At 31.3% G+C, this 27,162-nt stretch overlaps 1 protein-coding gene across 1 annotated transcript in view; it reads right to left on the bottom strand.

The window, feature by feature from the left end:
* LOC117178229 (pancreatic triacylglycerol lipase-like) overlaps positions 1-27,162 on the bottom strand; it is a 52,703-nt gene that overhangs the window by 24,773 nt on the left and 768 nt on the right. The window contains exon 2 of the mRNA XM_033369548.1: positions 17,379-17,465. Coding sequence (XP_033225439.1) covers positions 17,379-17,465 — 87 coding nt within the window. The remainder of the gene's footprint in view (positions 1-17,378; positions 17,466-27,162) is intronic.

Genomic DNA, 27,162 nt, shown 5'->3' with positions numbered 1-27,162 from the left:
GAAGAAGTGAACTACAATTTTTCTAAAACGTCGACAAAATTCGTGGTCTTGAACACGAATAAAAGCCGAAGTATGTCTTTTTATCTTACACATACTTTTTACTGGCAGTGCACGATGCTGCGACTTAGCTCTAGCTATACCGCTTCTCTAGGGTTTGAATCTGATATTCATCATGTTCAAACTGAGTTGGAATTATATTGCCTTTTTCAAAACGCATGTTGTATCTCTGATCCTTGCCATCATAATAGATATCAACGATTCTGACAAAAATCCTGTCGCAGGCAACTCGTCTTCCTGGGGGGGATTGGAGCTTTGTAAAAATAAAATTAATATTCGCAATTAAAAAAGAAGCTTGAAATAAATCTCAAAGTTAAACATGAAACAAACCAATGTTCACTTAAGGGAGATAATTATAAGGGAAACAATAATCACTTGAGGGAGATAATTATATTTTTAAAATGTCAAGGGCCATTCAGAGAATAAATCCAAACTAATGGTTTTGCAAAGAACTTTCTAAGCTTTGCAAGATGGTTGAAAGATTTTAGAGGATAGCGAAGGTTTTAAGGTGTTTTTGAATAATTCGAATACGCCATATTGCTTGTTCTAGGAATTTGCAACTCAAACTGTATATAGTTTAATTTCCAGCCTCTGTATTTTGTGCCGGGGAGAAGCAAATATTGCATTCACGGGGTGTCCAGCAACCTTGTGAACCTTTAAAAAAAACCCCTAATTCTCCTTACACTTTTTTTAAAACTTGTAAATCTATAATGTAATTTATCTTTTGCTTGTTGCAAAATTAATAAAAAGATTTCAAAACAATTTTTTAGACTCTACTAATTATTGAATAGATTGCAATGAACAGACTGTAATATGGTTAATAATTCTATAAGTCTTTAATTTCTTCTCCGCTACTATAAAATGTTAAAGTATACATTTTTGTGATATATAGTATAACATACAAATTATAAAAATTATGATGTTAAAATGTTGATGTTAACTCAGTTGCAGAATTAGAATTTGCCATAGCCATATAACGGATGGTTCAAGGGTAGCATCAATTTTATCTTTAAATATTTTGTCGTCTTTTAATCAAAAGATTTCTGAAGATTTCAAAAGATGTTCAAATTATTAAAGATTTTAAATTACCGAAAGCGATTTTGAACATTTTAGAAACATTTTACGGTTTTAAAAGGTTTAAGAAAGGCATGCACAATAGATTTAAAGGATTTAATAAAAATTTCAGAAAGATTTTCAAAAATGTAAAGGATTTCTTAAAAAGGCGTGTCCACCATATTTCAAACATATCAGAAAGATTTCGAACATTTCACAAGGATTTTGGTACTTTAAAACACTTAAATAATTTTAAAAGCTTTAAAAAGGTTTTCAAAATATTGTAAAGATTTAAAACGATTTCTAAATTTTTAAGAAGATTTCAAAAAGTGTTTAAAAGATTTCAAATATTTTAATTATTTTAAATGAATACAAGGAATTTCAGAAAATTTTCCCACGTATTTGAAAGATTTGTTAAAAATGTCATAAGGATTAAAAAATAACCCATGAATTTTGAAGATTTTTAAAAAATTCCAGTCCATCAGATTTCAAAATTTTTATATGATTCAAATTTTGTTTAGTTAATTTCAAAAGATTTTCCAACGATTTTAAATATTTCAGTAATTTCAAGGTAATACGAAAGAGTTCACCAAAATTTTAAAGAATTATCAAGGATTTCGAAAGATTTTAAGATATCAAGGTTTATAACTCTTACAACGTGTATACAGACATTATTGAAATCACTTTACGATCACCTTGCAATCAATATGAAATTATTTGAATTTATTCTGCAGCCACATTCAATCATGTTTCAATTACGTACAGTTAAACACAAAAAAAAGAAAAATCCGTATTACGCTCTACCGCGCAAGAATTAAAAAAAAAATTTAAAGCGATTTTAAAAATGTGAAATTATTGAAATAAGAAATAGGATTAACAAAAATGTTTAAAAGATATCCGACATTTTTTTGAGGTTATGTTTCAGAGATACACCTCTAGTTATAGGAAAAAAATACTTATATTGTCTACTTTAAAATGTATTTACCACATTTTTAAGAGGGGTATTTCATAGCTTAAAATACAAAATCTGGGGTGGAGCGTTTTGCGTGTATTTGTTTAGCGCATAACATTACCTCAATTAGAGTGACCAGATGAGTTCGAGGGAAAAATCAGGACACTTGCGAGAGAACCCCTCTCCTCCCAACCCCTATTACTCACACAATTTTCATACATTTATTGTGAAATTATAATTATTTTTATCAATATCAATATCAATAAATTCATTTTATTCTATTTTATTAACATAATAACTTTTATTAATAATTAATTTTTATCTATATTCAAAGGAACTGCCGATTTTGCGGAGCAACTCTACGTTTTCTGTGTCCGAAAGTAATTTCTTGAAATCAGCACATAAGTAATTTTTTTAATTAAACTGAACAACATTGATGTGTTGAAATGATTCAATGGAAAATAGATTTTGCTTGTCAGTCCATTGTCGGGTAATTAGGGAGAAAACTTTTTCGCAAATCGCAATATATGCTGGAATCGCGAAAAAGAATCAAGCGACTTTCAGAAGATCCAAGTAGTTATCTAGTTTCCAGTTAGACATACAAAATGCACACATCATTGCGTCGGAATTTTTAAAAATAATTTAGAATCAACTTTTTTTTTCTCTAAGAAGGTTTTCAAGTAGAAAAACTAATTGAAAAGTTTGTAATCATCGATAACAGCAATTTTTGAAGTGAGATACATTACAGTTTTTTTTCGACGTCATTATATTAAATTTGGAATTCTTCCTCTCAAAAAGATGATTGCTCACGATTTCAATTGCATGTAACACTTCGACGACTTAACAATGTTCTCTTTCGATTTTCCGCATTTCTTATGAAAAACCGCCATTAAAGAATGCACAAAAGCAAAAAACATCCGGCAAATTCATGTTCGAAGAAAGACACGAGTATTTTCGGAGTTGATTCTTGAGATAAAAAAAATGACTTCAAAGGATCGAACATTTGAAGGAATTCGCAATATTCTTTTTATTCACAAACCTGCACAGTGTTAATAGAGGAGTAATTGGAAATTTTCAGCACAATCATATCATTGTCAAAAAGATTGAATTGATTAAAAACATGTTGAGCTGAGTTATGTAAACCATGAGCTGGGCATTCAGTACCTAGTAATTCAAAATTAAGACTGTTTTTCAAAAAATGGAACAGTGTTGATTTTCCCTTACGATGAAGACCTGCAAAATTGATGTTGTAGTTGCCATTAGAAAAAATTTACTTTGTCCCCCAGTTCATTCTGTTCGAGAACCTCTACGATGAGAGCTGTAACAGTCTTAGGTTTCTCGTCTGTACTTTCTTTCAAATCTAACAATTTTACTTGAATTCCATCTTTTAAGAAATCGAAATATTGGACAATTAGAGAAAATAATTTAATGTTGCCCTGGTTGCTACTATCAGTTCCCATACTGCAAAAGGAACATTTTAGAAATCTTTGTGAACAGTGATAGAGGAATGAGGCGAGAACACATCGTTGATGATGGCCTCAGCTTTTTTTCTGCTACATGATATTTTTTCATGATCTCCGATCGTCAAACAAAGAACGTACGAGACATTAGCAGCCAATGTTTTCAGGGCTTTAGGAGTTGATTTCTGAATAACAAACGATCTTAGACTGTAACTACCTATCTCACGGTCGTCAGAAGTGGTAATGGCTGAATTTTTACCGCGATTTCGCTGGGGTTGGGTGCAGTGTTGAAAGTTTAAGAAAACATAAAAATTCACACTTGATTTGTAATATCGATTTAAAAATAGACAAATTAGCTCCATCCTACGCTTATTTTATTGAGAATTTTGAGAGTATTGCAAATCTTAAAAACAAAAATTTGCAGCTCAGTTATACAGTGAAACTCTTCTATATCGCAGATTTTGGGACTGACAGTGGTTGGACTTTTTAAATTCATAGAGTGATTTTTCAATTTATGTTTTAAAGATGATAACGTGGTTTTATATTTTTTGACTAAAAATCTTCAAATTGTTTGATTTCTTAAATTTTAAAATTAAATATTTTTAAGGCCTAAATTTAATGAGTTTGAAATGAAAAAGCGTTTAATTTTCAATAACGGGAAATAACTTATATAAGCGGGAACAAAATCCGTTAAACAAGAAGAATACTTTTTATCTGGATATGGATGAAACCGATGTAAACAATTGGAACCTACACACACATTTTCTTCTTTCACTTAGTTTTGAATTGCTATGCACCACCAAAACTAAGAACGTTGAGTATATATTGCCAAACTTCCAGAGTATTTCGATATCGTTCATTCATTAATGATACTTTGTTAGGATTACGACCGATTTGTTTATTTATTTCGTCCAATTGCTTTATCCTCTCTCGCGCATGCTGGATTGTATTAATTGAATCAAGGTTCTGTTTCCTCGTTTTATCTGCCCGTTAGCTTGCGCGCGACGTGATGAATTTAGAGAATAGAGAATGCCATATTTCTCGCAAAATTCGGTGAATTCACCTGCCGTGAAGCATGTTCCTCTATCCGTGACTAGGCGATTAGGTGTTACGAACTCAATGACAAAATCTTCAATCTTATTAAGTACTCTTTTGGGCTTTAGCCGGTTCTGTAGAATCGAAGTTTACGTATTTGGTCAAACTATCGATGATTAGGAGTACATTTTTGTACTTTAAAAAGTAATCGTGAAATCGCACGGTTAGAGTTTTTCACATTGCTTTTGGAATCACATTAATAACGTTATTTCTATCTTCCTTGTAAAGAATACCTTATCTCATCTCGTAGGTCTGTACTAGTAGTTTTGTAGTTTCTCTTTCTTATTCTTCTGCTCTTAGTCTGCATACTGGTATAGGGTCATCTAATCTTCTAAAGATATTATTGTGAACACTGATAGTGTTTCGACATCTTTTTCCTCGGGGTTCTCGACTAGTGCTGGACTAAATGCATGCACGTGAGAAAGCTTTCTCCCAGGTCGGTAAATAATCTTAATGTTGAAATCTCCTAAAAGACATCCCCATCTTACGATTTTTGGATTATTTGAACAATAATCATTTAAGGAAATCAGAGCCTTACACTTTGTAACAATGGTGAATTTGATATTAATCAGTAGGGCTTTCACACGAGTTACTGCCCACACTATTGCCATCAGCGTCAATTTAATAGAGTGGTGAAATCTATCTGCTGCGCTCGTTGTCAAGCTGATGGCGTACCTTGGGTGAATTTTCCAATCTTCCACTTATTGGAGAAGCATTGCTGCTAATCCTTGTGGGCTCTCATCAGTTTGAAGCTCAGTCATCAGTCATCACGAAATATATGAAATGCAAGGAATTCACGGAATTTGAGGAATTAAGGGAATTCGCATAATTAATCGAATTCACAGAATCAATGGAAATGAAGAAATTCATGCAATTAGCGGAACTCGCTAATTCCATAATTTCATTGAATTTCATTAAGTTATTAAATTTGATGATTTCCGTGAGTTTCGTGAAACCAATGAATTCGAAGATTTTCTTGATTTCTGTGAATTTTTGAATTCCGTGAATTTATTAAATTCCATGAATTCTGCGAATTCAATTAATTACGTTAATTCCGAAAATTGCGTGGATTCTGTAAATTCCATAAATTCCGTGAATTCCTTAAATTTCTTGAATTACGAAAATTCAATGAATTACGTAAATTCCGCAAATTGCATGAATTTCGTGCAGGCTATAAATTCCGTGAATTCCACAAATAACATTAATCCCATGAATTCCACGAATTACATTAATTCCATAAATTCTGCGAATTCAAGGAATGACATGAATTCCGCAAATTGCGTGAGTTGCATGAATTCTATCAATTCCGTGAATTCCGTGTATTCTATAAGTTCCTTAAATTCTGTGGATTCCATAAACTCCATGAATTCTGTGAATTGCCTTAATTCTATTAATTCCACGAATTACATGAATTCCATTATTTCCGTGAATTTCATCAATTCCGCGAATTTTGACATTTTCGCGAATCCGTCAATACCGTGATTTCCATAAATTCCTTGTATTCCACGAATATCTTGTATTCCATTAATTCTGCGTATTCCATGAATTCTGCGTATTCCATGAATTCTGCGTATTCCATTAATTCTGCGATTTCCTTAAATGCCGTGTATTCTATGAATTCCGTGAATTTCACGAATTACATAAATTCCATGAATTCTGCGTATTCCATGAATACTGAGATTTCCGTGAATTCCGTGTATTCTATGAATTCCGTGAATTCCACGAATAAAATTAATTCCATGAATTCTACAAATTCAATGAATGACATGAATTCCGAAAATTGCGTGACTTGCATAAATTCTATCGATTCCGTGAATTCCTTGAATTCCGTAAATTCCTTGAATTCCGTGAATTCCTTGAATGCCTTGAATTCCGCTGATTCCAAGAATTCTGTGACTTTCCTGAATTATATTCATTCTGTGAATTCCGTGAATTCTATCATTTCCGCAAATTCCAATAATTCCGTGAATTTCTTTATTTTCGTCAATTCCGTGATTTCCGCGAATTTCGTGCATTCTGTTAATTCCGTGCATTTCTTAAATTCGTTGAATTCCGTCAATTCCGCAAATAGCGTGAATTCTATAAATTCCGTGAATTCCGTACATGACTTGACTTCGTTGAACTCCATGAATTTTGTGAATTCCGTGAATTCCATGAACTCCATAAAATGTTTGAATGTCGTAAATTCCATGAATTCCGTAAATTCTGGTAATTCTTTGAATTTCCTGAATCTCATGAATTGCTTGCATTCCGTGCATATCTTTCATTTCTCGAATTTCGTGAATTCCATCAATTCCATGAGTTGCGCCAATTCTATGAAATCCGTGAATTCTGGTCGTTATATGAGTCCCGCAAATGCTGTGAATTCAAAAAATTCCTTGAATTCAATAAAGACGCGCGTTATATGCAATACATTAACAAAAGGTTGGGATCCGTCAGAAAACTTTTTTTTCGCCATTATGTAAAGTTTCAATACATGTGAGGTACCATACCGTTGCCAGCATTTGGCAACTACAACATTATGTATTAAAGTGTTACTTTACGTTTCGGAAATAAACTTCCAATACATGTAGTGGAAGTTTCGAACATAAATTTTTAATAGTGTAGGCTGAATCTCTCTCCAAACAGTCATAATCACTCGCAAAGTTCGATTTTTAAAGTGCTAATTCTAAATGCAATTCTGCTTAGGCTCGTCGGTCGAAATTATAGATTTTTTCGCTTTCATACCACTCGAAGGAAACAATGACTCCCAATACCACCTGAGGAATGGAAGGGGAAAGGCAATTGAAAAATTTCAAGTTACCTCTTTCAAGCCTATTTCATAATATTGGTACTTATGTTTCTTTTATCAAGAGTTACAATGCATTTTCAGAAATCAGAATTGATGAAACGAATAAAACTGTCGATATGATATTTCCCACCGATAGCGTCGTTACGAACATGTGACGATAGTCACTTTTTCTTTAATTTCTAAGAGTTTGTGCCTTATTACACCGCAAAATGTTTAAGTATATTTATTAACACACAAAACTGAGTACAACAGGCGAAGTCGGATAAACGTTATTAAACACAAGTCTGTTCAAATAGTTGCCTCTCTGCGCACTAGCGCACAATCGCACGATGTGAACGCTCACAATCATCACATTCCACGCTCCTCGTGCCCTCTACAATTTTCATTTTTGATGTCCCGCGAAAGCATCTATCAAATTATGTTAACCTCTCAGTTGACATTACTAACGCCATTCTTTCAGTCTAGAATGATTGACATTTGTCATTTATTGTACACCTCAGATATATTGTACAGAAATGCCAAGTAATGGTAAATTTAAATGCATGCTGTCAGAATTGCGTGCAAAAATAAACTTGAGGAAGAAGCATTATTTATTTATTGCAACCGTTTTTCGTGTCCTTCCCTACAAGCAATACATTTGAATATTTTTAAAATGTTTTCTCACTTTTTGGGGGCTTGATCCCCAGAACCCTCGGCAAAGTATCCGCCTCGACCCGAGCACCCAAACACCCCGACTGGCAGCTTGGATTAGTTACGTTCCGAGCGAGTAATCTTACACCATATGTTTTTACCCGCTTTCACGTCGTTCATTATTTTATAATGAAAACTCACTCTCGTACATTCCTTCACCGATTCAAAACGCGATTTTGCATTGTTCCATTGAGATAATTAAATCACACCATTTATTATTTTGTTCTGAAAAGTATCGTGTGCGGCTCTTGTGAAAGCTTCTTTGAAACTCGCGCTACACTGAAAATTTTTTGGGCGAGCTGCTCACCCACGTGGTAAAGATGGAACACCAAATGCGCCGCGCGCTACTTGCTTGCAACTTGGTACAAATCCTCTCTCATATTGAGCAGGCTGTGTTCCCACATTGGAACAGCGGTGGTCCCAACAGTATTGGTACAGTTACTCTCCCTTTAGACGGGAGCAAGGAATTCCCACGCCGAGTTTCATGCTGAGTTATATTGTTATGGTTTATACGCGTGGGGCAATTTTATTCTTTTGTGGGACTCCTGCGTTTTCCAGACACGGGAAAGGATCTGTTCGCATGTTTGGCACTACAGCTTACTTAAATGTGGTCTGGCTGCTGCACCAACCATCGTGGTGGCGCTGCGTTGCCACTAAAAAGACAGCTGCTTGCCCAAATTTTTTTCAGTGTATGTTTCCATACCTTGTCTGCGGTGTAACGAGTTACAAAAATATAGTATATAAATATTTTTAGAATAATTACAAAATTTTTACATAATAATATACAGTTCGTTATGAAAACATTGTGCTCACTTTAAAAAAAGACGTTAGTTAACACTTGTCACTCAATGTACTATTAATCTCTCGATTAGTATTCAAAATATTACATGAAACTATATATCGACTATTTTTTTAAATAGAGATAGGCGGGGCAAAGCGGTATAGGAAGCTAAGCGGTATAGGAGATTTCCGAATGCAGCATTTGATATCCTTCTATCAGTATTTTAAAAAAGTTTTTCCTGAGTAGTTATCATCTTATTTCCAAAATATAGTGAGATTCCCATTGGTTGTTCTTGATTAACGCGAGGTCCACGTTGCAGAAGAGCGTCCTTACTAATTCGTTGTGTTCTCAATACAAGTAAAATGTGCTCTAATTGATAATTAAGTAAATTTCTGTAGTATCACGCTGTAACCTGTACCGCTACCTTTCATTTGTATATTCAGTTAAGTGTTTTTGTTGGTTACCTTTTTTTACGGGCTTTCATGTTCACGCGGGACCTGGGGAAAAGCGGGTGGGGCAAAGCGGTATAATTCTTTTGACCATACAAGAAAAACTATTTTAGACGCCAAGAATTTGAGGTATGACAAACTGAGTAGTGAAAAAATTCAGGATCAGCCGAAAAAAAGCTAAAAAAAAGCATCACTTTTTCAGTGAGCAGCTTAATGAGAAAAGCCATCCCACGCGCGAGCAAGAACAACAAATCGAGGTACTTTGAGGATGTGCTGTAAGATGACAGCGACTTTTTTTACAATAGCAATAATGGACTATATGCAACCAAACATTTTAAAGTGAAATACTCATACAATCTTTATGATGGATTAAACCAGTAAGCCACTAACTTGATTGTGCGAAATCGACTTTTTTAATGTAAAAAATTGATGTTAACGTTAGGTATACCGCTTTGTCCCGCTTTTCCCTATAAGCTACTATTGGAACTATGCTGAATTTATTTAACAAGTTCAAGGCTTGCTATGTTAACCTTCAAAGTTAAAATTAATTATAATGGCCCTAACCAAATTTAGTCAAAATTTGGCCCTCTTCTTAGATTCATAAATTCTTACGTTCTTGACGATAGTTACATTCTGGTTCATTTTCAACTCCTATGAGAACGTCCTCTCCGAAATGATTCGTCGTGGTCGCTACAAAATATCCCACGCCTTCTTCAAATGCTAAATATTTATCAATAGGTTGCGAATTGGGATCATATGCAGATGTGTCTATTGCCTCCTTCTAACTCCATGTACTAGGCAGTCTGATAAGTCCCTGAAAAATGAAACACGGAGATGTTTTTTTGACCAAAGTCGGTTTTATTTTTCAAAATACTCTCCTTTTAGGTCGATACAGCGAGTCCAACGATTTTCTAACTTTTTGATGCCGTCCGAAAAGTACTCGATCGGAAGGTCTCAAAATACGCCTCAGTTTCAGCTATGAGCTCCTCATTTAAGTAAAAACGCTTACCGGTGAGCCATCTCTTCAGGTTAGGGAACAAGTAATAGTCGCTGGGGGCCAGGTCTGGTGAATACGGTGGCTGAGGAACCAATTCGAAGCCGATTTCATGAATTTTTTTTTGTGCAAATAGGCATGAATGAACATGCGCATTGTCGTGATGATAAAGCGGTTTTTTCTTTTTCAAACGCGGTCGTTTTTCGGCGATTTCGATTTTCAATCGGTCCAATAATGATGAATAGTATGCTCCGGTTATGGTTTTACCTTTTTCAAGATAGTCCACGATTATTATGCCATGTGCATCCCAAAATACGGAGGCCACAACCTTTCCGACCCATTGTTGCGTTTTTGGACGCTTCGGAGCACTTTGGCCTGGTGGAACCCACTGTTTTGCCTGTTGCGTTGACTCAGGAGTGTAGTAGTGGATCCAGGTTTCATCCATGGTTATGAATCGGCGCAAAAACTCGGTCGGCTTACGCGAGAATAATGCCAAATTCTGCTGGGAAGTTGTCACACGAATTCGTTTTTGGTCCACTGTGAGCAAACGCGGCACTCATCGCGCGCAGAGTTTCTTCATGCCCGAAACTGAATGCACGATATTGCCCACATGTTCCAATGATATGCCGACAGCATTAGCTACCTCTCTCAATTACACTTTGGGATCATTCAACATCATATCATGGATTTTTTCGACATTTTCTGGTGTAGTGACCTCTTTTGGGCGCCCAGATCGTTCAGCATCAACTGTGCTCGTACGGCCACAACGAAACTCAGTAAACCACTCAGGAATCGTTTCAATCGACGGTGCAGAGTCCGGGTAATACTTATCCAGCTTGGCCTTGGTCTCGGATATCGTTTTCTTGCGAAGATAGTAGTGTTTGATCAAAACTTGAGACTCAGATTTTTCCATATTAAAAAAAATTCGGAGGTTAGTCGCTTCTCAGTTCTGTAACTTGTAAATGCGTAAACATAAATGGCTGAAGTTTTGACAGGCGTCATTTGAAGGATCAATCTCGACGAAAATGGTTCACATTAGTGAATACTAATGCCATCTCTTAGAATTTTCAGGTACTTATCAGACTGCCTAGTAAATAGGTATTCCATGCTGACCATTCCACACAAGAACTTCGCGTTCCATAAATTGGAACTTTCGAGAATATGGTCCAGTAGGTTTCAAAGCTTTTAAATCTGTAAAAAGAAAATGAAGATTTATAATTTAAAAAATTGGAAAATGAATAATAAAATAGTGTAAGCCTTTTTCAGTATATTCTACCCCCAAAAAAATTGGGAATCTTAAAACTGTAAATGTGGCAATCTGTATTAAATTGTTGTAGAGATTTACAATATTTCGTCAAGATTGTTGGAGATATCAGATTTTCGACGCCAAAGATTTCGAAGATTTCTCACGAATCCTGGATTTCTGAGAGATTTCTGAGTCCCTCCAAGACATTCCCTAAGATTTCTCACGCTGCAATCTAAAATTCCTTATTAGCGAGCAGCCTCTCGGACAGAACAATTCTTTTATTTAAAGAAAAATGATGAGAGCACAATATGCCTTATTCCCTTAGACGAAGAGTGGATAGAGAAAGTTGATACGGTAGAGCCTCGCTTATCCATGCTTTCCACGCTACACGTTTCGTTTTATCAGACAAATGCTCCAATATAAATATTTACGAGTGGCCTTGAAAAACAGAACAAAATTTCTGGTCATTTCTCGCTTAGCAAACATATTTCTAACACATACAAATTTTTAATTTTAACTTTGATATTTTAAAAACGGTTAGATTTTGATATTAAATACTTGGAATGGAACTTGGAATGGAAGCTTCGAATGTGTCCCTTAAGGGTTTACATTTTTCTTGCACCTTCTTCTTTATTCCTTTACTCACATCCCACACACTTAATTGGTGGTGGAAAGGGGACCTACAGTTTAAGGTGGGTTCCGAAATACCAAGAGCAACAGCCTACGCTTTAGCCCCCACGACCATCGTCCCACTTATTAAATACTTAAATACAAAATAAAACATTTAGAACTTTTCCTAACTTAGGGTTCTTTTTTCCTGTCTGAAAAAAGCTGAGTTCAATTTCTTTAAAATTTAAATATTATTTATTTGTGAAAAATAGCTTTAAGACGTGGACAAAGACTGACCAAGCAAACACATAAAAGTCTTAGAGACCAGTCACTGCACAACATTCAATTAATTGATTAAATATTATTTCAAAGACTTTGAGTGACTTTTGATGGACTTCACAAGATATTATAAAATTCTTAACATTTTATAATACTCGTATTTCTATAAACTGCAAAGAATTTTACAAAATGAACGCCGTTCATGCGATTTCAAAGATTTAAATTTAATTTTAAACGTTTCGTTTAGTTTTGACTTTGTAAGGAATTTCCTTAAATTTCGAAAGATTTAAAAAGATTCCATAAGATTTATCAGATTTATGGATATTGAAAATGACTTAAAGAGAACTGTGAAGGCTTTCAATAAGGCATTTTAATAAATATTTTTGGATCTCAAAGGATTTCATAGAGCTACAAATATTTCAAGATATTTCAAGGAATATCATTAGATTTCATGTGATTTTACGGGATTTCAACGGATTGAATATTTTAGTGGATTTCAAGTATTTTAAATAGATTAGTTTGAATGATTATTATTTTTGGCATCAATGTGGCGTGCTTATCGTCTAGACACTCGTATTTTAGTTGACCGATTTGTTTATTTCTTTAATTTGGAATATCAAACATATTTGGATCGAAAAACAAATTTTCAAACATCCGCCATTTTGTTCATCGTATTTTAACAAACCTCGTTGTATTTTTTGTATCAGATAAGCTAGTCATGAGTAGCGTGGTTAACTTTATGACAACTTTTTTGAAGACCTCTCCAAACTCAAATTCAAGTCGCAAGTTTCTTAATATTTTTAAATTAAAGAATACCGTAAATACTTTAAACAGGTGTTATTCAAATAAAATTGTACAATTTAGGAATACAATAAATAAAATCAACCTTCAACAAAATATTTACAATCAAAGCTTTTTTTAATTTTATAAGTTCCATGAATTCCGTGAATTCCATGAGTTCCGGGAATTCCATAAATTCCTTGAATTACGTGAATTCCTTCTCCCTCGCGAAATCATTGAATTCCTTAAATTCTTTGATTTACGCGTGATCCAAAAATTCCATGAATCTATAATATTTTTGAAATTTCGTTAATTCCGCGAACTCTGTAAATTTCACAAATTTCTTAAATTTCGTGAATTCCTTGAACTACCTAAATTCCACACATATTGTGAATTCCATTAGTTCCTCGAGTTTCAGTAATTCTTTGTATTCTATGAATTCCTTAAATTCCGTAAACCCGCAAATTCAATTAAATCCATAAATTCTGCGACTTCTCTGAATTCCATAAATTCTTCCAATTCTGTGAATTCCTTGAATACAATTAATTCCGCAAAATTTCTTAAATTCTCTGAGTTCCTTGAATTCCCTGAATTCCGTCAATTCCCTAAATTCCGTGAATTCCCTGAATTCTGTGAATTCCATGAATTCTATGAATTTCATAAAATCCTTGAATTTGAAGAAGTGTTTCAGAAATCTATATGTTTCCAATCAAAAAAATAATTGAAAATAAACGATAAGTAACAAGTTACGTAGTTTTTATTTCAGCTGCGTGTCCCATTGATTTGCCATTATTCGCTTAAGCGTGCGTATGATTTACTTTTCGAAATTGAACAAAAATATAAAAAACTAAAATAATAATAAATAGAAATATGAAATTGTTCATGTAAATTGAGTTTCAATTTCTCTGCAATTGAATAAAAACTTAAAAGGCATCAGTAAGTATTAATAAAAAAAAAAATTTTTTTCGAACAATCAGTTTCATCTGCTACTTACTTTAACAGTCTAAAAACAATGTTAAAAAGGATTTCTGTACATTTTTTAAATAGTTCTTTTCGTGTTTGATTTAAAAGTGAAAAAAACTATCAAAGTTTTGTCCAGAAAAAATGCCGTATACACAAAAGAACTGAGAATATTTCTCCTGTCCAAACAAGAAACGTCGTAACTACATTTTAGATGAGTACCCTGCCATCCCAATTTCGGTTCAGTTAAAAGAGGACACATCTGCAGTGTAATTAGAATAAAACTCTTCTATAGCGCCGATTTTGGGGCTGACAGTGGGTGGCAACTAACTTATTATAGCCCGCTCCGCTTTTATTCGTTCACGCTTTAGTGCTCGGCTGAGTGACAACCGCAGACACCGCGCACCCTGTGCACCCCGTGCAACTCCTGTTACATCTACTTGCGGTAGGTAATCTTAAGTTGAAATTTGAAACTTGTTTCAGAAGCTTTCAGGGGGCAAGGCTCTTCAGCGAAAAAAAATGTATTGGCGGTTAAGAAATTACATTTTAATGTTTTTTGTAAATAAGATTTTGTTTTAGTTTAAACAGACTAAAATCTAATCATAGATTTGCTCTAATAATTATACAAATAAAAAAATAGATAACTGCTACTACTAATGCATAAAACTATATTACACATGAACTGCTACTACCTTGGACTCCAGATGAACTTTGGTCAATGTCTTGATGACCTATATCTGTAAAATATGATACAGAAATTTTGATTAATGAATTTTTTTAACGAACAACAAAAGTTTGCTATTGGTCCAAAATAAGGATAGTCCAAACACAATCGCAAAATTTTTTGTTAACAATTAGTTTTTTAAATTCAGTCTTATTATGAATAATTAAAACCCCATCTTGATACCTTTAAAATCACGAAAGTAAAGCAATTGAGGAAGAGGAGAAATTTTTCAAAACGGGGAGTATTTATTACACAGTTTGCTTGTTCTCTTCTGGGTTTTAGATATAGAATGCCTAGGGAATATATATTTTCCGATTCATAAGCTTTGCCAGTAAAATATGAAAAGCCCAGAATTTAAGAGACAAATAATAAAGAAATAAATAATAAATACTCTACGTTTTAGCGATTCCTTGTTTCTTGAACTTTTATTGCTTTGGTGATTTTAATGATATTAACATGTTTTTTTATATTCGCATTCACAAAAGTGTTATGTAATCGTCAAAATTTTCGGTCTTGGTTTTCGACGGATCTTTACGGTTCGGTACTCAAAGATTCCGAAAATGGTAAAATTTTGTATGTCTGTATGTCTGTCTAGAGATTTTCAACCAAAATGTAAAAATTCAGAGCATTCTCAAAATAATTGTTTTTTCATTCAAATTTTAGAAATTTTTCTTAAAATTTCTTACAGTTAGACAAAATAATTGCAAAGTATTTAAAATAAATTTTTATTTCGATGAAAACTAGAGAAATTGTATACTTTTCAAAATTATGAACATGTTAAAAAAATAGAAAACAATATTTGTCTGGTAGATTTGGAGATTTCATTCAAAGTTTCCAGTAGATATAAAAGAAAGACCCGGTTCCTGATGAATTAAAAAAGCAAAGGTAAGACAGACAAGGTAAGTTTTCGGGTTTGCTTTAAAAACGGAACAAGCTACAGCATTTTACCTAGAAAAGAAATACGAAACTAATTTCATATAAGAATATGCATTTTTTAATTTCAATTTAAAACTTGTGTTAAAGGACTTCAAGGGCAAATGATTCGGATTTGTTTTCTAAATCACAGCCATTTTGTGTTGGTAAAAAATTATTATATAATTACGAATCGGCCCTGATGAAGCGCTGAAGCGTCCTGGATTAGAAATATCATCTGTAACATATAATATAGGGATTTTTATACAAGAATGTTTGATCGAATCCGAAAAATTTGTTATTGTTACAAACTAAAGGTAGCTCAAATGTACTCCCAAGGTCACCTTAAAATATCAATGTACCGAATATCGGTAAAGTAAATATATTTAATAAATCTAGACACCCTCCTTTATATAAACTAGTGAAAATTTCTGTTGTAATTTTACAATAAGTGCAATCGAAGTTTATTACCAAAACTTAATTCAATTTGACAATACATGAAATTGTACCGCCACAGTACAGTATTGTGAAATTACTACAAATGTTTTGTATTTTCACAACATCCACAAAAATCTGCATCACAATGTCAGCTATTTCTGTCCTCTTTATATAAAAAACATTACTAATGGACAATTCGAACATCTCCCATGAATTTTTTTAAACAATTTTTGAATATTTAAATAAGCGTCATTTATTTAAACAATTATTTATTCCCAAAAATAAAAATAATCGCATTTTCTGAATTAAATTTAATACTTAGTCATCTTTTTTGGAGTAGTAAATTTGTTTAAAAACATGTCATTATTTAAACAATGAATCATTATTTATTCGGTGAATTTCTAAAATTTGAGCCAGAAGCGTCCATTTTCTTCTCAAATTGGTATCCTATGCTACTTTTTGTTAAATAATTATATAATTTGAATAATTTTTTCACACGATTAGAAAATTAATTTAGAACCGATGCTGCCCTGAAACCGTGAGTGTTGCAGTTGATTTGAAATATTGAGCGCTTCGCGTTTGAATATGTAAGAAGTGAGCGATATATATGATTTAAACAATCGAACTTCTTACTGACGTTATTTAATAACCTTTTATTTCCTGAAACAACAAGTGTCGCAGTTATTTTTAAATATTGAACGCTTAGCGTTCGGCCGTTACGGGAAGCGTGTTGTGTGAGACGGACGATTTGATTTAAAGCGCTTAGCGCCATACATTGTTAAAACTGTCAATTTTTTAAATATTTTTGTATGGCTATTTCATTGGGCCCCTATATCCTTCAAAATTACCAAGTTATAACCAAATCCAGCAAAAGAATTTTTCTCATGCATTATGTGCAGGTTCCTTTTTACCAGGAGAAAAAAGATGCGCGATCAATTTTCCTAAGCGAACATGGAATTTTTAATTTAAAATTAAAATTTGGTGTCAAAGGTTTCTGGGTACCAACGCTGTTCAGCAAAAAGATTTATTTGCAGTAAAAACTTAAATCTAGATTATTTTCAGAGTCCTATCATTTTTTTGTTAGTTTAAAAAATTAGAATATACTAACATAGATATCCAGAACCTAAAGCTTCATGGCTAGAATTCGCAGAAAATTCGTTCATTGCTTGTAATATTGGCCTCTCAGCACCTCTATCTGTAAGAATTAATATAGGGATTATTATTAAAGAATTTTTTCAGCGAACTCAAACAATTTGAAAACGGCAAGAAAGGGGTTCGTAAAATTTACAACATGATGAATAAAAATGTAGAAAACATGAAGTTTTAGAAGATTTTAAAATTAGTTTAATTAAATCTACTGATTTTCTGTAGGTTTCACCTAACTTCCAGCAACATTTAAAAACGCATGGAAAAATCTAATGCTGATGTAAATAATACGGTTCCTTATTCTTCATGCAAGTTTTAGACTAGCATGTTCAAACTTAACCATTTCAACCGTTATCCCGTGTAGAAATTCAAATGGGGAATTAGTCTGGTACCCGAACATTCGAACCCACTTAAAGTCGGGGGCTAGTCAGGTCATCTAAGTAGCCCCCGACCAGTAGCGTCACGGTAGATTAGTCGGGAGCTAGTCAGGCGACCCAACTTATCCTTGTCGGGGCCTGATTGAGTACTAGTAGGGGTCATATGATAAAACATGCACGTGGAATATTAACAAAATTCCCCAAAATTTGTGGAACATCCCAAAAAAGTTTGTCAAAATACTTATTATTTACGGAAATCTCCATAAATTTTTTGAAATATTTAAAAGTGTTCAAATTTACCCAAGATTTAATGGGGAACATATCCTACGATTAAAAATGCATAAATTTATGTAACTAAAATTACCCAAAATTTGTGGAATATTAATTTGTTTAAAAAAACTTCAGCTGGAACGCAGCAATGGAAGAGCTTCACTCTGAAGGAACCGCCATATTGGTCACGGTAGTCTCTGCTCCAGATAATTATGCTTCGTTACGTGTGGACTGCTGTCTTAAGCACTTGATGCGTCATTTTTGTTGCGCGAGAGGTAACACGTCGTGCCCTTGCGGATTTTCTTTAAAGCTACCAGTCCAGAGCCGCAAGACTCAAATTAAGTTGGTAGCGAAATCTAAACTGTACCGTGCTTAATAGTTTACTACTAGGATACTGCTCTTCACTGATTAATCAAAAACTTTTTCTCTTTCCAATGTCGACTACATGAAGGATTCGACTTTATTTACATATGGCAAACCTTTCAGATCAATTTAAAAATAAGCATCTGTACAAATTTAGCCTTATGATTTTCTACAGCCAGAGCCTGAAGATTACCCGCACGGAAATTAGTAAACAAAAAGGTCCGACTAGCCCTTGACCAACCACCGACCAGGCCCCGACTGAAATTTTGACAACAAAAAGCCCAACTAGTCCCCGATTATTCCCCGACTGGGTACTTTGTCAAAATTAATAACCTGACTAGCCCCCGATTAGTGCCCGACTTGTAATAGGGCCAAATGAGGTTATTTCCACACGGGATATTTTATCTACCATTTGAATTTGTAAATTCTGCCGACAAAATGGGAATCAGCCACTCCAGAAACTGTAGCTCGCTGGAAGTGTTCCATTTGAGTGCTCTGGCTGTATTAAGATATGACGCGATGGAAGTAGGGTCATTTTTCAAATTATTTTTGAGTGGCTCTTAAATCTACGCGGAAAAAACGCCTAACCGAGATTTTCGAAATGCACGGCTTTCTTCAAAAGAGCCGTACTGAAAGTTCATACGCCAATCAGAACATTCTGAGTAGACAAAAAATAATAAAAAGTGCAAAATTTCATATTTCGGTTAAACTATTAAAGATTAAAAAATACAAAGAGAAAAGTTGTTCACTCAAAAAAAAAATGGTTATTAAATTATCAAATTAAATTGATGGACAACAGAAAAAGCTTAAAAAAATTAATACTCAACATTTGTTCACCCAGAATGGATCTACAAATTTGTTGTCAATAAATTTTAAATAGGGCCTCTAGATTTTCTTTTAATAGTAAAAAATGAGATTAAACATAGAAAGATTTAATTTGTGGAAAAATGACACAAAAGACGAAAAAAATTAAAAAAGAATAGTTGTTTAACCAAAAAGTATGTACACATTAGCTATAAATTTTTGTTATAAAAATATATTAAAAATATAAAAATTAGCTTACAATATTCGATAGTAAATATTTTTTGTTATGATGCGCACTTCTTTTTAATTATAAAAACGAGCAAAGCAACATTATTTTTTTCATCGTACTGTATATTATGGGTATTGACAATATAAATTTATTAATATGACGTACATTTTTCAGGGTAACTGAGACTAAATGTATTGCAAAATAAGATACTAATATTAGAGTAATTACTAACAATAAAATTTGTACATTATTCTGCAATATATGTATAAGCAATCCCAGATCGAGGTACAGGAATACGTTTCATATATATGTGATATAATTGAGTTGAACATAATGTAGAAAAGTTTGCACATTTGAAAAAATTAAATGCGAAGCACGAAATACAAGATGAGAATATGTCCGTTAAAGCCAAAGGAGCTTTAACAAAAGAGAATTCACAATCATGAAATTACATTTTTTTATGCTTTGACCTTTAATTTTAAAAGGCCTGCTCAAAAATGTAGAAGAAATATCAAGACTATGCGCAAAGCGCGAGATAGATATTTCATCGAGCGCTTAGCACGAGAACAAAAAGTCAAACATCCTAAGCGCGCTCAAACTTGCAAGCGAAGCGAGTCCACCGCCGCACAGCGGCCTGGATCAGGAATTTACCATTCAAAATCACCTAGCCTACAATTCTTAAACGATTTTCAATTTTCTTTCATAGAAATAAACAGCGATAATTGCACTGGAGTATGAATGGATTAGATTTATGAATTTTTATTATTTTCTGTTTATTACATAAGCAAACAGAAAGACAAAATGAGTCATTTTTCACTTGTTATTTTTCATCTGTAAATAAATAACTCAATTAATTTCGTTTTTTATGAAAATATATGTCAAAGCATCTGAGCAAAATAAATAATTAGCGAGTTCTCGAATATAATTGTTATTAACAAATTATATTAACAATAATGTGAACATCATGAATTTTTTGCTTAGAAAGTATATTTGTAAGTTGCATTTGCTTGATTTTATCGAAAAAATGATACTTGATCATGAAAATTTGTTTTCTGTTATAATTTGCTTATTTTATAAACAAATTATATAAACAAATGCATAATTTGGTCACTTATGTACAGAAAGTAATCGCCTTTCTTTCTTATCGCTTTCAGTTTGTATTAGTGGTAATTATTAGTGATGCAGACATGTCATGCGAAATTATTTGTTTATTTTATAAACAAATTTTATAAACACATGATAATTTTGTCCATTTATAGACAGAAATTATTCGTTTTTGTTACTGATCCTCCTTAAAATATAGAAGTGATGTTTAAAGATAACAAATTTTCATTAGATATTATTTGCTTATTTTATAAACAAATTATATGAACAAATGCATATTTCGGACATTTATGGTCAGAAAGTCATTTTTTTCTTTCTTGTCGCCTTCAAATTGTATTATTGGAGATTTTAAGTAATACAGGCATATAAATCGATCATTTTTGTTTTTTTTGTAAACAATTTTTATAAACAAAAACATAGTGTGCACAGACAGCCTGCAAATATACTAAAGAACATTTTGAGCAGATGTTTAAAATTTTCAGAATCTTTCAAACTGTTTCTAGATTTTCACTTTTAATGCTGTAATCCTCGACCAAGTCTACAAGATAGTTTCTAATTTCGGAGTTTAATGCTTTTGCTGTTCAGACATGCTTTGATGGCACGACTTAGGATTTAATCTCCGACCTATCTTAAACAAATTTATGGCACCGTTTCTCCGACTAGTCCAAGCAGGGCCCCCAGGTTAACACTTTTTTTTTAGGTTTTACAAATTTGTACTAATGGGCATCGATGACCGTTTTCTTTACCAATCACAGTTAGCTTTAGAAAGCAAGAATAAATTTTATTTATTTTAAGAATAAAAATTACATTCTTTAATCACACAATTACTCAAAAACATAAGTGGTAATGAATAGTGATAAAGATTTGTGATTCGACATTTTGGCCACCCTCACCAAAATTTAAGTACAAGATCACTCTACTTTAAACTCATATTTATTTATAATATTTGTTTATAAAATTAACAAATAATATTGAATGACAAGTCTTTATCACTAAACATCACCACTTATATATTTTAAAGATAATCGGGAAGAAAAAACGATACTTTCTTTCTCTAAATGGCCAAACGATGCATTTGTTTATAAAATTTCTTTACAAAATAAACAAAATTATCGATTTATAAGCCTGTATTACTAAAAATCTCCAATAATACAATTTGAAGGCGACAAGAAAGAAAAAAATGGCTTTGTAACCATAAATGTCCAAAATATGCATTTGTTTATATCATTTGTTTATAAAATAAACAAATAATATCGAGTGACAATTTTTAATCTTCAAACATCAACACTTCTATATTTTAAGGACGAACAGTAAAAAAAAGAATAATTTTTTCTATAAATGGAGAAACTTTGCACTTATTTACCAAATTTGTTTATAAAATAAACAAATAGTGTCGCATGACATGCCTGCATCATTAGTAATTACCACTAATACAAACTGAAGGCGACAAGAAAGAAAAACGATTACTTTCTGCACATAAGCGACCAAACTGTACATTTGTTTATATACTTTGTTTATGAAATAAGCAAATTCTAGCAGAAAACAAATTTTCATGATCAAGTATCATTTTGCCGATAAAATGAAGCAAATATAACTTACAAACATTATTTTCAACCATACGATTCATGATGTTGACATTATTAAAATATAATTTGTTTATAACAATTATATTCGAAAACCTACTAATTATTTATTTTGCTAAAATGCTTTGACATATATTTTCATAAAAAATGAAATTAATCGCAGATTATTTCTATTGAAGAAAATTAAAAATCGGTTAAGAATTGTAGATTGTACGTGATTTTGAATAGGAAATTCCTGATCCAGCCCACTGTGCGCAGCACAGTGTGTAAAAAAGCCCCTTTTTTGAATGATCCTAATGCATCCGGGATAACAAGTAATTGCGGATATTTCATTTCAACTCAACAGAAATTTTCTACTCAACAACAAAGTTACAACTTTTTGTTGCTAAACTTTTCCGTGATACCTTTTCTCCTAAGACTTACACATTTTTAAAAAGGTCATAAATCAATGTAATAACTGACTTAAAGTAATTTTCAGTGGATAAGAGTGCCAAAAAAATTGTAAGCCATGCTATACACAAATTAATTAACAAAAGCCATTTTTTCATGATTCGCAGTTATCAGCTAATATTAATCGATAGCTTTTGTGTAAAGTATCACAGATAATGATTTGTGCATACAATCTGTTAAGAATAGGTAAGGATTTCGAATTATTCAAATAATTTTCATAAACAAATGCACATTTGAACATTTGAAAAAGTTGTGACTTTGTGACTTTGATTAGGAAGAGAGTAATGGCATCAAAAATAAAAATTAATCAAACCTTTTCCAAATCTGTTGAGTTAGAAGCTTTATTCTTGAAGAAGTAAAAACCTGCGAGAGCAAAAACGACCTAAGAATTAGCCGAGAGGTACAACGACACAAGAATGAAGAGAGCAGATTCCCCCCACTTTGCTGCTACGAAGACCAGCTTCGTGTAAAGCCGAAAATGCGCGAACATGGCCCGAGCTCACCCGAATTCACGAATAAAGATCTAATCAGCTGCTCCCAGAGCTACCAGATCGAGCCTAAGATTTACCCACACCATAGGTCTTCTATTTATATTACGATCCCCACTTGAAAGAAATTAAAGAAATTGGTGATTCTGATGTTTCGAGTGATTCTTAATTTCATGCATGATTCGATTTTGAGGTTATGTTTTTCAGCTGTGTATAATATGGGTATTATTACTATTATATATATTATTAATGTTAATATTATAATTATAAAATTTTATATTAATATTAATGACTAGTTGACTATCTTTTAATAGAAATAGTTCAACTGTCTACTAAAACAATTAGTTTTATGCAAAAAAAGTAAATTTGGAATAAAATACATAAATTAAAAAAAAAATGTTCCAAGGAATTTTCAAATGATTTCAATAATGTAGTATGAGATTGTAAAAGATTTGAATTATTTTAGGGTATTTTTGAATTTTTAAGGAATTTTCAAGAGATTTTAAAATATTTTAAAGGGGTTTAAAGGATTTTAAATATTTGAGGATTTTTAAAAAGACGTAAATGAATTTTCAATCCATTCTTCCAAGGTTTCAAGGAATTTTCTATTGATTACAGTAATTTAATATGATATTTTAAAGGATTTGATATATCTTAGGATATTTTAATAGATTCCAAGGAATTTTCCATTGATTTCAAGAATTTAGTATGAGATTTTAAAGGATTTGGAATATTTAAGGGAATTTTTAAAATTTCAAGGAATTTTCAAGTGCTTTGAAAAATTTCAAAAGATTTTAAAGGATTTTAAATATTTTAGGATGTTTTAAAATATCCTAAGGAATTTGCAATGAATTTCAATAATTTTAAACAATTTCAACAAGAAAATTAATCTTTTTTGTCGAAAATTTAAGCATGATTAAACATTAATTTTTTATAAAAAATTAGACTTGATGGAAATTAAATTTCTTTTGTGCAAAGTTCATGTATTTTACTAAAAATGCCTTTTTTCTAGTATACAATTCAGTCTTTTTTCAACGAAAAAAAGAAGAATAATTCTCTACAAAAAAAATGAATTTTAACTGAGAAAATTCAATATACAAGAAAAAACTTAGAAAAATTGTTCAAGTTTCAAATTTAAAAAAATTTTAACCGAAGATGATACATTTCATGGTTCAGTATACAAAATTAATTTTCAGCAAACACTTGAATTTGTAACAAAATAGATACATTTTCAAACAAGAAGAATAATTTAATTCCAAAACAGATGAAGTTTTAATTTAAAACGTTATATTTTCAAGCACAAAAAAAACAAATATTGTATCAAATAGTTCAATTTTCAATGAAAAAATAAATAAATTTTCAACTAGAAAAGATAAATTTTTAACAAAAAATTATATAGTTAAATTCTCAGTTGAATTTTTGTTCAGCACAAAAACAATCACATTCTCAACAAAATAGTTAAATTATCAATAAAAAATTAATTTTTTTAGTAAAATATAATTTTTAGACCAGAAATGAAACAGTTAAATTTTCAATTTGAAAAATCAGTTTTGAACAACAAGACCGTCGAAGTTAAAACAAAATAGATAAATTTTTAAGCACAGAAGTAAATGCAGAAATAACAAGAATAATATTCTAATAACAAAATGAATTTTTTACCAATGAAATTAATTTTCTTTAAAAACGACGAATTTTCAAGAAAACACGAAAGCAATTTCCAACATTAGAAATTAATTTCAATCTACAAAATAAGTATTCAACCAAAAATAGAATAGTTAAAATTTATTTGTTAACATAATAGTTTAATTTTCAACGAAAGAAGTTCATTTTCAACTAAAATAGATACCTTTTTAACCAAAACAGGAACAGTTACATTTTCAGTTAAAAAAATTAATTAAAAAAAAAATCGAATTAACAAAAAAATAGTAACATTTTCACCAAAGAAATGAATGTACAAACATAAAGAATAATATTCTTATAAAAAAGACGAATATTCAACAAAATACATGAATTTTCCACCACACAGTTGAATTTTTAACTAAAAAACAAAGTGTTTAAAAAAAAGGTTTAATTTCCAGCCAAAAATGGAATAGTTATATTTTCAGTAAAAATATGATTATTATCCGAAAAAAATTTATAACAAAATATTAAAATATTCAACAAAAACAAAATTAATTTTCAACGAAAGAATGGAATTTATAATCCAAGAACTGAATTTTTAATAAAAATAGATAAATTTTCAAACGAGAAGAATAATTTCCTATCAATCAAGGCGATTTTTCAACTACATAGTTGAATATTCAACTAAAAATGATACATTTTTAACAAAAAATGGAACAGTTAAATTTTCAGTTTAAAAATCAATTTTCAATCAAAAAGTTAACACATTCAATTATCTGGTTAAATTTTTTTGGTAAATTCGTAATTTTAAAAATGGTTTTTTAATTGAAAATGTTTCGATGGCATTTATGGTTGAAAACTACCTATTTTATAGATAATTAGTTTTTTTGAAAATTAATTTGTTTGAAACTACGTCTTTTTTAGGAAAAATGTTTATTTGAAAATTACTTTCCTTGATTAAAAATTCATTGTTTTTTGGTTGAAAGAGAATTTTGTTTTAGTGAAAATTTCGGCTTTTTAGTAAAAATGGATTTGTTTTGAAAATTCTTCTTTCCATTTTAAAATTAATTTTTTTTTGCTTTTTCATTAATTTTTTTTTTTGCCAAACATGTATTAATTCCATTTTTTGTTAAAAATTTATCTTTTTTTATTCAAATTCAAGTATGTATATGGTTAAAAATCCATCTAATTGGTAGAGTATTATTCTTGTTGTTTGTGTATTTACTTCTTTGTTTAAACTTCTAATGTGTAGTAAATTCGATTGTTTTCTTTTTGTTCAAAATTAAAATTTGAATTTAAAAGTTAACTGTTACATTTTTTGTTAAAAATTATATTTTTCAGTTTAAAATTCATTATTTCTGTTGAAAATTAAATTTTTTAAATTGAAAATGAACTATTACATGTTTGGTTAAATACTTGTTTTTTTAGTTCTAATATTAATTTTCAAGTTAAAAATTTGACAACTTATTGATTTTTTTACCATTAATTTTTTTCCAGTTGAAAATTCTTATTTTATAGTAGAAAATGATCATTCTTGTTTGAAAATTCATCTCTTTTTGGTAAAAAAATTCATTTTTTTGGTTGATTATTTAAAACCTTTATTGAAAATTCGATTCTTTTTGGTTAAAAAAACATTTTTTAGTGCTTAAATTATAACTGTATCATTTTTTTGCTTAAAAATGGACTGCTTTTAGTCATTAAAAATTCATGTTTTTTTTGTAATTAAATTATTCTTCGTGTTTCAAAAATTATCTGTTTTGGTTAAAAATAATTTATTTTGTCTTTTTGAAAACTCTAATATTTTGTTGAAAATTAATTTTTGGAATTAAAAAATTTAACTGTATCATTATTGTTTAAAAATGTATTTTTTAATTCAAATCTTTCGTTAAAAATCCACCTTTTTAGTACAAATTCTTTTCTGTTGATATAATATGATTTGTTTAGATAAAGATTAAACATTCCATTTTCCGTTAAAAATGTATCATTTTAGTAAAAAATTCAATTATATGGTGAAAATATTTTCTACTTCGCAACAAATTTAAGTTTTCTATGGTAATTCAGGATTTTTAAAGCAAAATAAATTTGAGGAGCAGCAGATTAGATCGTCATTCGTGAAATCGGGTGAGCTCGGATTCGTGTTCGCGCATTTTCGGCTTTACACGAGGCTGGTCTTCGCAGCAGCCAAGTGGAGGGAATCTTCGCCCTTTATTCTTGCGTCGTTCTACCTCTCGGCTAATTCTTAGGACAAATTTATATAAACATCGAATTATCAAAATAAAGTAGTATTTTATGTATTACAAAAAAATTTTATTTATGAAACCCACCAAAGAATCATAATTAACGCCACAAAATTGCAAGATATAATTGTGGGTCCGGATGCAATAAGGGCACATAAAATTTTTTCGTGCGAAAACGAAGTCCCCTGGAGGCTTTAGAAAAAATTTTCGAATTTTAATTT

Source organism: Belonocnema kinseyi, chromosome 1 (assembly GCF_010883055.1).
Source record: "Belonocnema kinseyi isolate 2016_QV_RU_SX_M_011 chromosome 1, B_treatae_v1, whole genome shotgun sequence".
In the NCBI taxonomy this organism is placed as follows: domain Eukaryota; kingdom Metazoa; phylum Arthropoda; class Insecta; order Hymenoptera; family Cynipidae; genus Belonocnema; species Belonocnema kinseyi.
This window is presented reverse-complemented; position numbering and strand designations above follow the sequence as displayed.